Raw genomic sequence first — 17410 nt, forward strand, 5'->3', positions numbered from 1 at the left:
TCAACGACCACTTGTGGCGCAGCAAGTGGGAGTGGGCCACAGACAGGCTATGATCTCTCCATCGCAGCCAACACACCAGCCTAATTATACTGACCGCATTCCAGCTCCCTTCTACCCCTCTTTGATCCCCTTCGCTCAACCTTCAAATCCGATTATCAGTTCTCTCCATCTTCCTACGGTGCACTGCTTTTACTTTTGTTTATCTCAATCTCAAATTCTCCCCATTATCGTTTCCAAAGCCGGTGCTTCCCTCTTGGATGCACATGTTTCTTTTCTCCTATGTATCGGCGCACAGGAGTAACGATGAATCCGAGACCTTTGGTCGGAGGAGTTACTTTTGCCCCGCCCCTACTTCCATCCAATATGCCACCGCCCCCGCTGTGCAGCATCTGATGGTACTGTGGTATTCAGTAAAAAAAAAGGCGTGACACAAACAAACAAACAAACACCAAAATTAAAGCTGTGTGGACCCTGGCTAGCGCCAGACGTTACTGAAGTAACGTCTTCTGCATAGCTACGGGAATAAACGCATCCTATCACCTATTCGGCGTCTATTCTAATTTAATTTCCTCCTCGTCTCCCTATTTCTTTCCAAATCTCCCTCCACATCAGGTAGTCGTATACATAACACGACGAATATTGGTACGGTACGGGACAGATACAGGAGCCCGCAAATATTGTGGACAGCTGTTATGTACAATCCTGTAGAGCCTTTTTTTTTGTAGAGCCTTTTTAGTCACAGATACGGGACAGATACGGGACAAATATGGGATAGCTCCAGGCGGGACACAAACAAACAAACACCAAATTAAAGTTGTGTGGACCCTGTCTAGCGCCAGACGTTACTTCCTGCTGCATAGCTATGGGAATAAACATATCTGTGTTGAATGTTTGTGCGGAAGGGGTGGAGTACTCGACACTCACGCATTTTTAGAGCCGATAGGTTTGACATGATGAAGTCTGATTTGATCGATGTATTGGGTAACTGCATGTTCGTTGAACAGAGCAGCGGCAAACATCTGACAGTTGCTTGTTGACAAGTAAGTTGTATTAAAGTCTCCTTAACGAAATGCGAGTCACAGAGGAAATCTACCACCATTGCTGACAAATCCAATCTAAATCTGCAGAATGATTCTACAGATTTATATTTGATTTGCCAGCAATAATCTCCTCTATTGGAGTTTTTCAATCGGTACATCGATAGAAATATTTCACGCTTGAACAAGTCTTGCCTCTACATATTATGATGACACTATCGGTGTTTTTTTCGGATGACCATCACCAGTATCTCGTTTGAAAGATAATGAAAGTGCGGAAAGCAATCTAATCCGTCGGTTGATGGTACCATATATGACTTTTACAAACACCAGCCCAGATGATGGTCTCTTCTCCTACACACCAGGCTTTTTAGAGACTACTTCACATCAAGGTCAAAGATCACGCCACGATGACCTTTGAGAACACGCTGTGTCTCGAACAAGGTCAAAGGTCACGTCGCGGGGAGGTGACGACCTAGGAGAACACGGTGTGTTTCGAAAGTGGAAAGACGATCCCGTCATGATGTGTATTTTGTGTTCAAGTTTGGAATCTTTCCACTGCTATAAAATTATCATATTGAGATGTGAATCCCTTTCTTTCATTGAAAGGTCGATGTGATGGAGAATTTTTCTAGCTTTCCGCTCATGTACTTCTTTCTCTCTTAGTACTTGGTTTTCATATATTTTCAGTGGGGGAAATATGTGCAGCACACGGACCATTGATGCACACATCATGGAGTTTGCTTTGACGTCACAGTGAATTGTAGGATGCACAATGTACCACACAAACACACAAACACACACACACACACACACACACATACACACTCACACACACACACACACACACACACACTGGAGTGCACTTGCTCACTGCCAAAATTGGTGACGTGGCTCTCCCCGGGAGAGGAGAGAGAGGAACTCAAAAGGAATCTTGATCCCACTTACGGGCACACCGCACCTCAGTAAGTGGCTGAGGATAAGGTGCAGAAAAAGGATTGACCGCATATCAGGGTATCCTTCCTGGGATCCAATTGCAGTTACCCCTGCCCCAGTGAAGGTAATACTTGGTACTAGTGTGGGTGGCTAAATCAGAGTGGATCTGAGATAAGCTTCACTAGCACCATTGATTGCACAAGAGTTAATCTAGCCAGAAGCAGTCCATGGTCAACAGGTATGTACACTTCAAATAGAAAGTATATGAACCCTGCAACCAACAAAGGTGGTAGATACAACAATACACTTTCAAGCAGCCGAGCCTGTTGGCAACAGACCCAACAGTTATCTGGCATATGTGCACCCACCAAACGGACTAGCTGGACACACACACACGCACACACACACACGCACGCGCGCACACACAATTTATGAATAACTCCGTCTACGGCAAGACCATGGAGAATGTAAGGAATCGTATCAACCTGTGTGTGATGAGAGTAACGGAAGAGGAAGATCGTCTGAAGCGTCGAATCAACAAGCCATCGTTGCGCGAAATCCCGCATCTATGAGCGACATCCACATAAACTGCTGGGACCATGGTTGTGTACTCGAATCTCATTCAGAGCACTTTTTTTTTTGGATTGATCATTCTTCAAGGAAAGTTCAGTGGACAATCGATCAACGTGGTCGATGCCCGAGGACAAATGAGTCTGGTTGGAGTTTTTGCGTGGTACAGGATGACCAGACATGTATGGATTATCCCATGTGTACGAGTGTTATACCGCCGGATATTTTTACGTGTGCGTCAGCAAGAGGGAAAATATAAGGGACACGGTATTTATTTATTTATTTTATTCCTAGCAATACATGGCTGGGGTAGCCAATGACCACTTTGCGTGGCGATTGCAGGTTTTTATAGCCAACCATGGCTAACAAGTAAAAGAGTAAGAAGTATACCCAGAGTACGAATGGTATAATCCATGTATCCCATGTACTGTCCCAAATAGAGCGTGACCAGCTCTAAAATCTCTCTTTAAATCTTTGGCGTGACCCGGGGAATATTCTTGACCTGAGCGGGGAATATTATTGACCTCAGCGGGGAATATCGCTCCATATTCCCCCGCTCATAACGGTCGCTGATTGGCTGAAATGGCCTAAATCTTTTCGTACCATGGGATAAATAAACTATATGGATACATTGCGACGATCCAATCTGCACAACTTTTCCTAACAGCAATACGGAACGCACGACGGTAAGTACAATTCATGTGATTTCAAATTGTATGTGATCTGTAACGTCGCGGGCCGGACGGATATACAGCAACACCCGTTATACCAGGCAGTAACCATCAGTCACCTCGATCGCGTTCTTCAGATCAGACGGTAAGCGAGGCAGTGAACATGAAGAAATGAAGTATGAATGATTGAAAACTCAAATATTCAAAAATCTCAGAAATGTTGAACGTAAAAACACTGATAACAAGGAAAGTGACTTACTTCGATGATAAAATGCAATGCGAATGTTCCTCGTATGGACCCGGTTCTTGGTGAATCAGCCACACTGTGGAACCATGTGTTTTATTCTACAAGCGATGGCTACCTGCTCCTCACCGACCAGTCTCCACGAGGGTGGTAAAGTCACCAAAAATACGAAATTGGAACATATTGTGCATGCATGCACTATAGAGATGAAACGACTGAGTCGATAACTCGACTGTCCAGTCGATAAGGTTGAGTCGGTAGAAGGAAAACCCTTATCAACTCGTGCATATAAAAGAAACACACCTATAAATACCCAGATGTACATGCCGCATGGGTCCGTTGGAATGTTGAAACTGCAATTTGCTCAAATTGTGTTTTGGTGAAACCTACAATGGTCAATGTGCTCATATTTCGTTTCTGTGTGCTTGTGCATGGGTGTATGACCGTGCATGTGGAGGGAATCCCGTGATTACATCATTTTAGCGATGTTGTGCATACAAGCAGGATTCAAGCAGGTCTCTTTCTACACAACTTCCGCTCAGTTGTATGCACTACGACATTTCCCACCTCAGTTCTGAGCCAAATTTGATGTAATCAGGGAATTCCACCGTGACAGACACCCATATGCACAGTAGAAAAAGCCCCGAGCAGCACACTCTGGGTTTCATATACCCGCTTCATGTCAACACTTACACTTTCCAGCTCTGGGTTGCCCTGTGTACCAATGAACAAGATTTCAGGGTCACAGCTTGCACAATGGCTTTATATTTTTGGAATGGTCACTCGATGTACTCATCACAAATTTTCTATTGCATTAGGGGTGAAACGACTGACCCAAATTCCTTATCGACTAGATTCAATCTTCTCGACTGACTATCGACTGGTTATCGACTGACATTGCCCTCACAGATGAACACAAGCACAGCATATTTACACATCCATACATGCCCATGCACGGTCATACATCCATGCACAAGCATACAGAAACGAATTATGAGCACATTGACCATTGTTGGTTTCACCACAGCACAATATGAGCACATTGCAGTTTCAACATTCCAATGGACCCATGCGGCATGTACATCTGGGTTTTTTATAGATGTGTTTTTTAAACATATGCACGGGTTGATAAGGGTTTTCCATCTATCGACTCAACCCTATCGACTAGCCAGTCGACTTATCGACTCAGTTGTTTCACCTCTATATTGCATGCATGCACAATATGTTCCAATTTCGTACTTTTGGTGACTTCACCACCATCGTGGAGACTGGTCGGTGAGGAGCAGGTAGCCATCGCTTGTAGAATCAAACACATGGTTCCACAGTGTCGCTGATTCAGCAAGAACAGGGTCCACACGAGGAACATTCGCTTTGTATTTTACCATCGAAGTAAGTCACTTTCCTTGTTATCAGTGTTTTTACGTTCAAAATTTCTGAGATTTTTGAATAATTGTGTTTTCAATCATTCATACTTCATTTCTTCATGTTCACTGCCTTGCTTACCGTCTGATCTGAAGAACGCGATCGAGGTGACTGATGGTTACTGCCTGGTATAACGGGTGTCGTGCTGTTGCTGTACATCCGTCCTGCCCGCGACGTTGCAGATCACATACAATTTGAAATCACATGAATTGTACTTACCGTCGTGCGTGCAGTATTACTATTAGGAAACGTTATGCAGATTGGATCGTCGCAATGTACCTATATATTTCATTTATCCCATGGTACGAAACGATTTCGGCCATTTCAGCCAATCAGCGACCGTTCTGGGGGGGGGGGGGGTGGGGGGGGGGGGGGGGGGGAATATAGAGCGATATTCCCTGCTGGGGTCAATAATATTCCCCGCTCGGGTCAAGAATATTCCCTGGGTAACGCCAAAAAGTTAAAGGGAGATTTTAGTGCTGGTCACGCTCTATTTGGGACAGTACATGGGATACATGGATTATACCGTTCGTACTCTGTGTATACCGTGTCCCTTAGATTTTCCCTCGTGCTCACGCACACGTGAAAATATCCGGCGGTATACCCCTCATACTTATGGGATAATCCATACATGTCTGGTCATCCTGTACCACGCAAAAACTCCAACCAGACTCATTTGTCCTCGGGCATCAGCCACGTTGATCGATTGTCCACTGAACCTTCCTTGAAGAATGATCGATCCAAAAAAAAAAAAAAAAGGTGCTCAGAATGAGATTCGAGGACACAACCATGGTCCTATCAGTTTATGTGGATGTCGCTCATAGATGCGGGATTTCGCGTAATGATGACTTGTTGATTCGATGCTTCAGACGATCTTCCTTTTCCGTTGGTCTCATCACACACAGGTAGTTGCGATTCCTTACGTTCTCCATGGTCTTGCCGTAGACCGAGTTATTCATAAGCTGTGTGTGTGTGTGTGTGTGTGTGTGTGTGTGCGTGTGTGTGTGTGTGTGTGTCTGTGTGTGTGTGTTCCAGCTAGTCCGGTTGGCGGGTGCACATATGCCAGATAAGAGTTGGGTCTGTTGCCAACAGGCTCAGATGCTTGAAGGTGTATGGTTGTATCTGCCACCTTTGTTGGTTGCAGGGTTCATATACTTTCTATTTGAAGTATACATACCTGTTGACCATGGACTGCTTCTGGCTAGATTAACTCTTGTGTAATCACTGGTGCTAGTGAAGCTCATATCAGATCCACTCTGATTTAGCCACCCACACTAGTACCAAGTATTACCCTCACTGGGAGCAGGGGTAACTGCAATTGGATCCCAGGACGGATACCCTGATATGCCGTCAATCCTTTTTCTGCGCCTTGTCCTCACCCACTTACTGAGGTGCGGTGAGCCCGTAAATAGGATCGATTGCAAGTCCTCCCATAGTTTGGGGATTTCAGGGGGTGTCGGCAGTTCATTAGCCAGTTGAGTTCTCTTTCCAAGATTCCTTTCGAGTTCCGCTCTCCCCTCTCCCGGGGAGTCCCACGTGACCAATTTTGGCAGTGAGCAAGTGCAGTACAGTACAGTGTGTGTGTTTTTTTGTGTGATACATTGTGCATCCTACAATTCACTGTGACGTCAAAGCAAACTCCATGATGTGTGCATCAATGGTCCGTGTGCTGCACGTATTTCCATCACTGAAAATATATGAAAACCAAGCACTATGAGAGAAAAAAAGTATATGAGCGGAAAGCTAGAAAAATTCTCCAACCTATCGGCTCTGGAAATTAGTGAGTGTCGAGTACTCAACCCCTTTCGCACAAACATTCAAATCCGATATGTTTATTTTCCATTTATTTATTTATTTTTAATTCATTGTTAGTAGCTCTCCATTTGCTTGCACCATCACTGAGTGCGTTCGATTATGCGTGCAAATCGATTCGCGCTATTCACATCACCCCACAACTCCTGATACCCTTTCTATATCGGGTTCCCCGACAGCAAAAGCTTACATCACGTGGTGCAGTGTCCCAGTTGTTCGTTTGCAGCCCGGTTCTAGCGAGCAGCGGAGTAATAATATAAGCACTCCCTGGCAGAAACTTACTGCGCGTATGCAACTAATCTGCATAATCATAGCAGATTTTCGGATTGCGCGCACGCTATCTCCAGTTGTATGTAGTACAAAACGTACCTGAGACACGTGATGTGAGTTTTCGCCGTCGCAGACCCCATATGCAGAGTTGCACACTCTTGGTTGGTTATAATACTCTTGGTACTACATACATAGTAATAGCTAGTTCGAGAAAGAAATGTTGTATGTCGAAAAGAATTATACAAGAGGAAAGCTAGAAAAATGCTACACCTCATGGACCTTTCGATTACGAACTTAGATGAAAAACTAATTTACTTATCCGAATCGAAAGATTCCGAATGCGAACAACAACAAAAAAGACACGGGATGTCGCGAGCAACTTTTTGGTTTTGCCGCCCACCGTTTTCCCCGTGTTCTCCAAGGTCGTCACCTACATTCAGGATGACCTTTAACCTCATCAATCTATTGACATTATAACCGAATACATAGAGGATTAGTCACTCATTCAACTGTAGTCTCTTTATCAACCAGTATGAGTAGCTCCAGATATAGCACACCAATTCGTTGGTTGACAACTGACGAGCCGTTTATGCCACCGGTTGATGAGGAGGACCTGCCCTCACACCAACCGCAGCAGCCATTATACTGGAATATATTACTTTTAATACGTTTGTCATCAGAGCGGCAGATTAAGATCAGGAAAATACAGTGCTTCACTCTGAGGCATGAGTTGGAGGATATTCTTGACGACGGATTGGCTAGTCGTCAAAATATGACACCAAGCGCCATTGGAGAGTTTCTGATTCAAATCAGTAATGGCAAGTTTGGTGCTGGTCAATGTCCGATTCTCCTACCACAAGATGTTGATGTAACCGACTTCGGTGATCTCAGCGAAGCCGATGATTCCGTGCTATTGCATCTCATGGTGGAACCCAAGGAGAATTACGTCCAGACCACCCTGTATGTTGATGGAGTGGCCCCGATGAAACTGAAGGCCGTGCCCACAAGCATCACGAAGGTCAACGTCGGGATGAACACCATCAATGTGGCCTCAGATGGCACCTGCACATTGCGTGATCGCAGCTTTTGTGACTAGTCGAAGACCAAACGTACGGCTCATGAGGCCGACTATGATGATTTGAACCCTGTCGTCACTATTGCAATGGAGAAGAGGAAGGTAGTGTGCATGTAACATTTTTAGGTAGGGATTTCAGTCACGTGATCTGCGGGGGCAAAAGTACCTTGACACGCATGCATGCTTTTTGAATGCCAGGCATGGCACATGTCAGCGCGGGGTCTTCGGCGTAGATTTTAGGTAGGGAGAGTGAGTTTATCGCCATTTTTATTGGCGCACCGTTGAAGAGTAGGTTTCAAGCTTTCGTTTGGTGCCTCACACGGCGAATTCGTGCCGATATTACGCATCTCGATAGATTCTTGTAGATTTCAAAGTCGCTTTTGAGGTGTTTGCCTTGGTTCCACACTCTAGTAACAGTCAGAATCAGATTCTACGGCATCGATTTAGTCTAGGTAGGTTCCTTCAGACGGCATGAAGGGTCGCGATCGGTAGCGGAAATTGTTTTGAAGTTGAACGCCATTACACAGTATGGAGGTGGAGAAGAAAGACGATTGGCTTCCGCCTTCCTCTGTGTTCATGGTGTTGTCCCGGGCAGTAGTTGAACTCTCGTTGAGGGCGAGAAGCAAAAATTATACCAAGTAAGTTAGCATAATTTGATTTTGCTAGTTGCAGCCGTGGATGGAAAGGATTTCGAGACGATGTGAAAATTGCCAGGAACAAGATCGGGCGTATCAGACAGTGGAGAATTTTTTTGCTGAAGAACAAGGCAAGTGACGACCTCAGTGAATTACTAAATCATCCTTTTGAACTGCCTCTCAATCAAATTGTAAAGCAGATAACCACACACTAAACGAAAAATCGTATCTTGTGTCTGATTCTTGTCCAAGAAAGAAACATTGAACTGCAAGGACAATTGTGGGCTGCAGGGATTGCAAATTGCATGGATTGTATAAGTTTGGAAAATTAAATTATATCAGTGTTATCAAATTTCCACACCTGAGCAGTCGTACGTGCTGAGGTGTGGACATTTGCAACAGTTCATGTCCATGCTGGACCAGCCGTTGATGACAGTGCTGAAGCAACAGTTGATGTTGATGCCGGCGCAGCAAATGATGGCGCTTTGGAGCCCGCACCCGGCATAGCAGGTCTTGACCCTGTGTGTGGCACCAGACTTGATCTTCCGTGTGTCATACAGGTGCATGGTTGTTCCAGGCTGGTTTTTACTGAACTTATCTCTTATAAATACTCACCGCTGGCTGGCTTCTGTGTACAATACTCAATAGCCTCTAGTATGATCGTTGTGCGGCTAATGACATTTTTATGTGCGTCTCTGACTCGTTGCAGCCGAAAATGAGCCCTGTGTGACATCAGAGCTTGCTGTCTACTCCTCTAGTTTCCCACATGCATACTATATAACTTAAATGTTGTGTTTGCCGCATTTCTGTCATATTCCACCTATTACCATGTTGAATTATGCGTGAAATATACTGTTGCTAGGGCCGTTGCTAAGGACGCCATTGTTGCGGTCATTTGGAATTTTGAAAAAAAACTTTTATCTTTCGTTTCGTCACAGCCAGGGCCATCCTTGATCCAAGTTTGGCCACAATCGGATGAAGTTTATTTGTTGCTATGGTGTTGCTAGGGAGTATGGGAATTCCATTTTGTGCCATCCTGCAGATCCAATTTGTATGTGTGTTCATCAAGGTTGGTGCGCTATGTTTGAATGCTCATAACTTTGGAAATACTGCTTGGATTCCGTTCAAATTTTCTGTGGACAGTCCTTACACATAGATGCTTCAGAAAAACTTGTTAGTTGGAGCAAAGCGCTGCTCAGAAAAAACCGCCTGAAATCCCTATTTTAGGTCAGAGTAACTCTGCTTACTTATATGGAAACATTAGTGTACGTCAGAGCGTCCGATAACTCCATCTCGTACTGTGTGTCACGGAAGAGGTGATGGATTTATCCATCCTCACACGTACATTGTATTCGAAGAGTAACCTTTGTAGTCTCTCATCTGATACCAGCTTGAAATAATGGCAACAAGAACTGAATTTTCACTGGTTTGAGGGAAAGATACTGAATTTTATAATGTAAATACTACCTTTCTCCTCCACTCCATTGCGATCTTCAGTGTTCGTTCCATTATGATTACTCTTTGTAATATGTATCGTATCTATCAAGAATTGACCTTTATGACGTGTGTGAGCATGCCCATTTTCGAAGAATTACATGGGGAGGTGGAACGGGAGGAGGGGTGGGGTGGGTCACGGAAAAAACACCAACATCTTCATTATGATCCCCATAATTATGGAGGTCATAATGAAGATGTTGGTGTTGGTGAGGGCCCAATTATATACTCAAAAATTTAGCATATTATGCTTTTCGAATATTGGCCACTTAATGCAAAATATGCTTCGAAATCACACAAAAACAGAAAAATATGCTCGAAATATGCTCGAAATATGAACTGATATCAGTGATAATTATTAGGGGTGAAACGAATATACCGAACATTCAAATATTCCTTCGTTAGGCCACAGCGAACGAACATTCGTAGTTCTCACGAATATTTGAACTTTGAGAATGTGCGTACGGTACGATAAACCCGTAAAAACATCGCGATCAGTCACGATCGTTTCACACACCGCCTGTAGAATATGTGTAGCTGCGTGCTTGTGACAAGCGCTGCGCCAGGTGGTACACGACCCCCGCGCGCGCTTGCGCGCGGTTAACGATCTGAACCGGCACTTGGCTGGAGCTGTGGAGTCGAGGCGACGACATGAAGACGAACATCGGAACAAAGCATGAGTACTTGTACATGTACTTACATATTTTGGCTGCTCGCTCTTCCTTTGACCACTTCGTAGTATTCTTTTGTTTCGAGTTCGCACTGTTCCCATGTCAGAAACTGTTTTTGGTCGTGCTCCCCGTTCTGTTGTTTGCGATCATTTTACCAAATCCGAGGATGAGAAGTCAAGCTACCTGCAGGATTTCCTGCAGTGTATGTTTATAGTATGGCAAAACGGCGAGCAACCTCTATGAGTATGCGCACCTGAAACACACAACTACAGTAACTTTCAGCATTCTTCGGTCGTCTCTGCGAGTGCAGTTATTTCTACGGCATCAACACTGAACAGGAAGCAAGTTGATGACAAACGTTGCTGTGACGTAACGTTCTGGTCCTCAGCAGTAGCAGTATGGCGTTGCTCAGTTGGAGGCCATTGTGCCTCAACTTTTGAAAGCATCATAAAAGACGTACCGTAAAGTTAGAAACTTTCGCAAGTGATTAAATTTCGCTACTTTTGCGGCCATTGCGCATTCTAGAGAAGAAAAATCGCCACAAACTGCTCAGTACGTGCATTGCAGACAGCACAACTACAAGATTCAAAAGACGTAAAAATCGAAAAATATTCATATCACAAACTAGCCGCATTCATGAAAACGCAAAATTTGTGCGCCACAAAAGTTTATTGCTATACTGTATTCAAAAATTCCACTATTTTTCTTGCCTATGCCGGTTCGTGCGTGAGCACGCGCGTGCGACGAGAATGTTAGAGAATGTTCGTTCGTTCGTTCGTTAACATCAAGAACTTTCCAATACTCAAATTTTATGCTCGTTTCGGCCCTAATAACTATGCGAATTCTTTGCTCCTTGTAGCAAAATTTTCTACATTTGGTGCAATATGTTAGATTTGCTACTTTATGCAACCTTGAGTCGCGGTGACTCTCTTCTCGGGTTAAATTTTCGCCCCGTGTTTGGATGAGCATTTTTCCTTCCGGGCTAAGTTTGGAAGTGTTCCCTGACCGAGCGTGCCGTAGTAAGTTTCCATGTCCATTTCCGCAATTCTGCCCTATAATTACATGAATTCTTTGCTCCTTGCAGCAAAGTATGCTACATTTGGTACAATATGCTAGATTTGCTACTTTATGCGACCTTGTGTCAAAAGGACCAAAATATGCGAATATATGCGCATGCATATTCGGGCCCTCCCAACGGCCCCATATTATTATGATTATTATTATGATTTTTTGTTTTACATCCGAAGCTCAACAGTGCAGCTGCACAAATATGAAGAGGCCGATGGGACCAGAAAAAAATAAAATTAAAAAATAAAATTAAAATTAAAAAATAAACAATGTACCGTAAAGTACCGTTGATCCGCCCCCACTCTAATTCCCGCCCCCACTCTAATTCCCGCCTCCCCCCCCCTCGATTTTCTGTCTCTGAAGCGACTTCAGAGTTACACGGTAGAGAAATTATGCGTCTTTCTGTACTCATGTCCATATGCATACAGCCAACCTCATACTACTTTCTAGTGCGCAAACAAACATTCGGGTGAGAGTCTGTGTGAATGTGTACGTCGAGTTTGACCTTTCTCACCTGTTTGCGTCTGAAAGATACAACACCGCATTGTCGTACAACGACACTGCACCAAACAGTCTTGATCGAATTCCCCCCCCCCCCCCCATGAAAAACAAGCTGGGAAGCGACTTGGCGTGGGGGGGGGGGGGGGGCGGATCAACTTTACTTTACGGTATATACATCAGTGTAAATGTTTAGAAAAAAAGGGGATGAGTGGTGAACCGCCATCCAGCATTCTATCTACTTTTTATACCCACTCCCATTCGGGGCAATGATCAGATACAACCATTGGGGTACAATCATGATGTCATACCTCCTCAACCACCTCCAACACCCGAAAAATCATTTTTACGCAAAAAACTGGGTGCCCGCTTTTTACCCCCAAAATGGGGTACTATCAATATTACCCCATTTTTCGAGCAGGGCATGTACCCGCCACAGAACCCGCCCGACATATACTACTTAGAGAGCAGAATAGAGACTATAAAAGAGAGTAGAATAGAGAGTGGAATAGACAGTGGAATAGAGAGTAGAATAGAGAGTAGAATAGAGAGTGGAATGGACAGTGGAATAGAGAGTAGAATAGAGAGTAGAATAGAGAGTGGAATAGAGAGTGAAATAGAGAGTAGAATAGAGAGTGGAATAGAGAGTAGAATAGAGAGTGGAATAGAGAGTGGAATAGAGAGTAGAATAGAGAGTGGAATAGAGAGTGGAATAGAGAGTAGAATAGAGAGTGGAATAGAAAGTACAATAGAGAGTGGAATAGAGAGTAGAATAGAGAGTGGAATAGCTAGTGGAATAGAGAGTAGAATAGAGAGTAGAATAGAGAGTAGAATGGAGAGTGGAATAGAGAGTGGAATAGAGAGTGGAATAGAGAGTAGAATAGAGAGTGGAATAGAGAGTGGAATAGAGAGTAGAATGGAGAGTAGAATAGAAAGTAGAATAGAGAGTGGAATAGAGAGTAGAATAGAGAGTGGAATAGAGAGTAGAATATATGTTGTTTTTCTCACCGGCCGAGCGCAGCGAGATAGGCGAGAAATGATTTCTCGCAAATATTTTCAGTTCGAAATATGACATCTGGTGTGTTCTTCATTGTCGCTTCTTTTCCTGACTTCTTCAGTGAGTTTTGAGTCTCACGAGTGTCCCTGCCCTCCCACCCTTCATTTCTGTGCATATTATCATTGCTTTTTTATCATATTTTGCCGTGATGTGCTTGCAATGTCTACATGATGCCTAATCGCCATTGGGGATATACACCCGATTTCTTCCCTCACAACTGCGTCTGTCGGCGCGAGGGTTTTTTCCTGGCTGGCTCGGTACAGAAAATTAATCTGACGGTCCCAAGTGGTTCTGCATCATGGCCGATTTCCGCTATCACTGGCATGCCTATTCTATGTGAGACACTCTGTTCTCAGTCCTTGCTTCCATACTTCACTCGTTATCCGGTTCACATCCGGCTGTGGCCAACTACCCTTATCAGTCACATCTGGCTGCAGCAAACTACCCTTCACTTTCTGTAGTGTCGCTATTGCTGTCTATGTCTCTGTGTGTGCCAGTATATGTGGAGCGAGAAAGTAGAGGCAATGATTATCAAGTCCTAGTACAGTCGACCTACCCTTATAACGATAACCTCTATAACGATATTACTCTTATAACGATATTTTTCTGCCAAACCAAATCACTCCATTGACTTGTGTATACAATGCCTTACTTCTATAACAATATTGCTATAACGATATTACCCCTATAACGATATAAAATGGACTGACCAATCAACATTTTCCATTTTATAACAATATTTAGCAGGGAGTATGTAGGACCTACTATCCAGGTAGGGCAAGCTTCACTTGATAAGTCACTGGGACATGACGAAATGCAAAGGGGCACCAGTGGGCACCTTGCTGTGCACATAATGTGCATGTATGTCAGTTTTTATTCTATGGAGAATGTAAAAAATGAACAAAATCCATGCATTATGACGTATGTGTATGAAATGAAACAGTTACCCCTATAACAATATTACCCTTATAACAATATTTCTTGGTGTGACGCAAATATCGTTATAAGGGTAGGTCGACAGTATTTGACAATTTGAATATCATACTCACTCATGGCAGGTATAATAGTTATTATTACTATATTCAGACAGATAGCCATGGTTAGAGCAGTGGACCTGATTCAACTAACCATAGATACTGTATTCAGACAGATAGCCATGGTTAGAGCAGTGGACCTGATTCAACTAACCACAGATACTGTATTCAGACAGATAGCCATGGTTAGAGCAGTGGACCTGATTCAACTAACCATAGATACAGTATTCAGACAGATAGCCATGGTTAGAGCAGTGGACCTGATTCAACTAACCACAGATACTGTATTCAGACAGATAGCCATGGTTAGAGCAGTGGACCTGATTCAACTAACCACAGATATTGTGTTCAGACAGATAGCCATGGTTAGAGCAGTGGACCTGATTCAACTAACCACAGATATTGTGTTCAGACAGATAGCCATGGTTAGAGCAGTGGACCTGATTCAACTAACCATAGATACTGTATTCAGACAGATAGCCATGGTTAGAGCAATGGACCTGATTCAACCAACCATAGATACTGTATTCAGACAGATAGCCATGGTTAGAGCAATGGACCTGATTCAACTAACCACAGATACTGCACTCTCACTCTCCATCGCTTTGATTGGATGTCTACATGGTATCAAGAGTCCATAACCCCCCCCCCCCCCCCCCAGAGTGTGCAACTCCAGGTTGGGGTCTGGCGCAACGAAATCCAAACATTGCGTCATCCGGTCCCCGGGCAAGCATGGGCGGATTGGGCCATGTGCATATCTGGTACATCCGGCGGGGGTTCCAAGTAACTACCGTAAAGTCGCGGATAATCGCTTATAAGCACATAAGCCGCTTTCTGCATCAGGCTTTAATGCAAATCAGGCTTGTATGCAAACCATGCTTATATGCACCACACTTGCGTAGAAGCCAGGCTTCCACGCGCGGCATGCATAGATCTACCACTGACTACCGGTATGGTGGCAGTTTTACTATGCACTGTACATAGCGCATGCAGTCTTGACCTACCCGATCCGCGCTTGCATAGAAGCCAGGCTTCTACGCGCGACAGGCTTATATGCATTTGACCCGTTTGATTTTCAGGCTTCTATCCGCGATGTGCTTGTATGCAAACCTGGCTTTTATCCGCGACTTTACGGTAACTTGAACTGAAGGTTGCTTTGAAGCAAGCCACGGAAGTGTCACGTAAAACGTTTGCTCCACGGGCAATGCAGTGTCAGCAGAACGGCTTTGATTTCACAGTCACAGAATTTTTTATTTGAAGAGAGTTTCTCTGCTCGTTGTCTGAAAAGCTTGTATTGGGAGAGTTCGTGACTCCGGGATAGCAAGAATAGGCATGGATATAGATTTACAAGATTTGATGGAAATAGATTTGATGGAAATAGCTCTTGGCACACGGCATGAAGACCCGATCGATTTCGAAGTAGATGTGCTTCAACCTGCTCCTCAGTCCCATTTTGGTACAATTTCCAACACTCGACAATCGAGAGAAGAAAATGAGGAGCCCAGATCGAGCAAAAACTGACGAATATCGTTCACAGAGACACTGCACTCCGGCGACAATGGGGAGCGCTTTGCTTTAGGTTCAACAGTGGCCATTGTTCTTCTCTTATCGGAGAGACACTCAAAAGAGAAAACTGTTCGACAACTCTATTAAAAATAATTCTTTGTGTACTTGAGCCTTTCCAGGCGTGTTACGTACAATACCTGACCGTGGATTCGTAAAGAAAGACCCCAAATTGGGCAAACGGGCGAAGTAGGTCCGGGCCAAACTTCCCATTTCATCATAGCTACTCACTACATGACGTATGAAGTTTGGATTTCGTTGCGGCACTGATTTGTGCTGAGAAGGATCACGAGTTGCACACTCTGGGGGGTTATAGACTCTTGATGGTATTAATCACATGACTTGCTGTCCTAATGCTTACCTCACTCATTTCCTGTTTTTGTTTTCTCAGCTGGTGGATGAGAAAGACTTGGCAAATGAGCTGGAAAAGCAAACGGTCAAGTGTGATTCGGGGCCATGTGAATGGAGTGGTAGCCTCAGAGATTATGTGGTAAGCTGCTTTTCAGTGTTAGTAGGTACAAGTGATGATGATTGATGGTGTATAGCTTTAGACTGGTGATTATGCTAGTTATGTATTGAGTAAATATCTGAGTAAAGATGTGTCTACAGCTATATGTATATGTACATGTATGTGTGGAGAATGACAAACATGGTGGCAGAACATTTTATTCAAATTCCCAGTTCCTTTCTTGTTTGTGCGATCATCAGGCATTCATTCAAAACCCCATTCCGTGTTAGATAATAGGTGTTTGTTACCTGATGATCGTGCAAGCGTGAAACTCAGAGTTACAATACAATTTTGTTCCACCTTACATGTAATGGATGTCAGCCCGTTCGGGATTTGATGACTTTATGGACAGGGATAAGTTCAGCTAGTGTGTGTGAATCATGATATTGATTTACTGCAGAAACACGAGGAAGAATGTCAGTATGGATACTCCTGTTGTCCGTTTGGCTGCGATGTGAAGACACCTCGACCACGGGTAAGCTAAGAACAACACTGATTTGGTGAGGAAATGTGCATGCCGCTATACTGTAAATCAACACTTATACTTCCTCCGCGTCATCAAAATTGTCGCAGTTTAATTTTTGATAATTATAAAACGGGGTATTTACTCACCAGCAGTCATACCACAGGTAAGAAATCGGACATAGGCGATAGTCATCAGTATAGGGTGACGGCAAAGTTCTATTATCTGTTATTGGAAGCTCAAATTTTTGAACTAGACACAATTTCTTCGCTGATGTCGCTGCGATGGTACATTCGACTCGCTGAAATCAGTCAGGCGTTGCAGCCTGCACATTTCTAGTGCTTATAGCCATTCACTCAAAGCCTCATCACTGTCTTACCTC

The 17410-nt window shown here is 43.9% G+C and overlaps 1 protein-coding gene across 1 annotated transcript in view; it reads left to right on the plus strand.

The window, feature by feature from the left end:
* Positions 1-17410, plus strand: part of LOC135811232 (uncharacterized) — a 362326-nt gene that overhangs the window by 12543 nt on the left and 332373 nt on the right. The window contains exons 3-4 of the mRNA XM_065324432.1: positions 16449-16547; positions 16966-17040. Of these exons, the coding sequence (XP_065180504.1) occupies positions 16449-16547; positions 16966-17040 (174 nt within the window). The remainder of the gene's footprint in view (positions 1-16448; positions 16548-16965; positions 17041-17410) is intronic.

Source organism: Sycon ciliatum, chromosome 3, assembly GCF_964019385.1.
Source record: "Sycon ciliatum chromosome 3, ocSycCili1.1, whole genome shotgun sequence".
In the NCBI taxonomy this organism is placed as follows: Eukaryota; Metazoa; Porifera; class Calcarea; order Leucosolenida; family Sycettidae; genus Sycon; species Sycon ciliatum.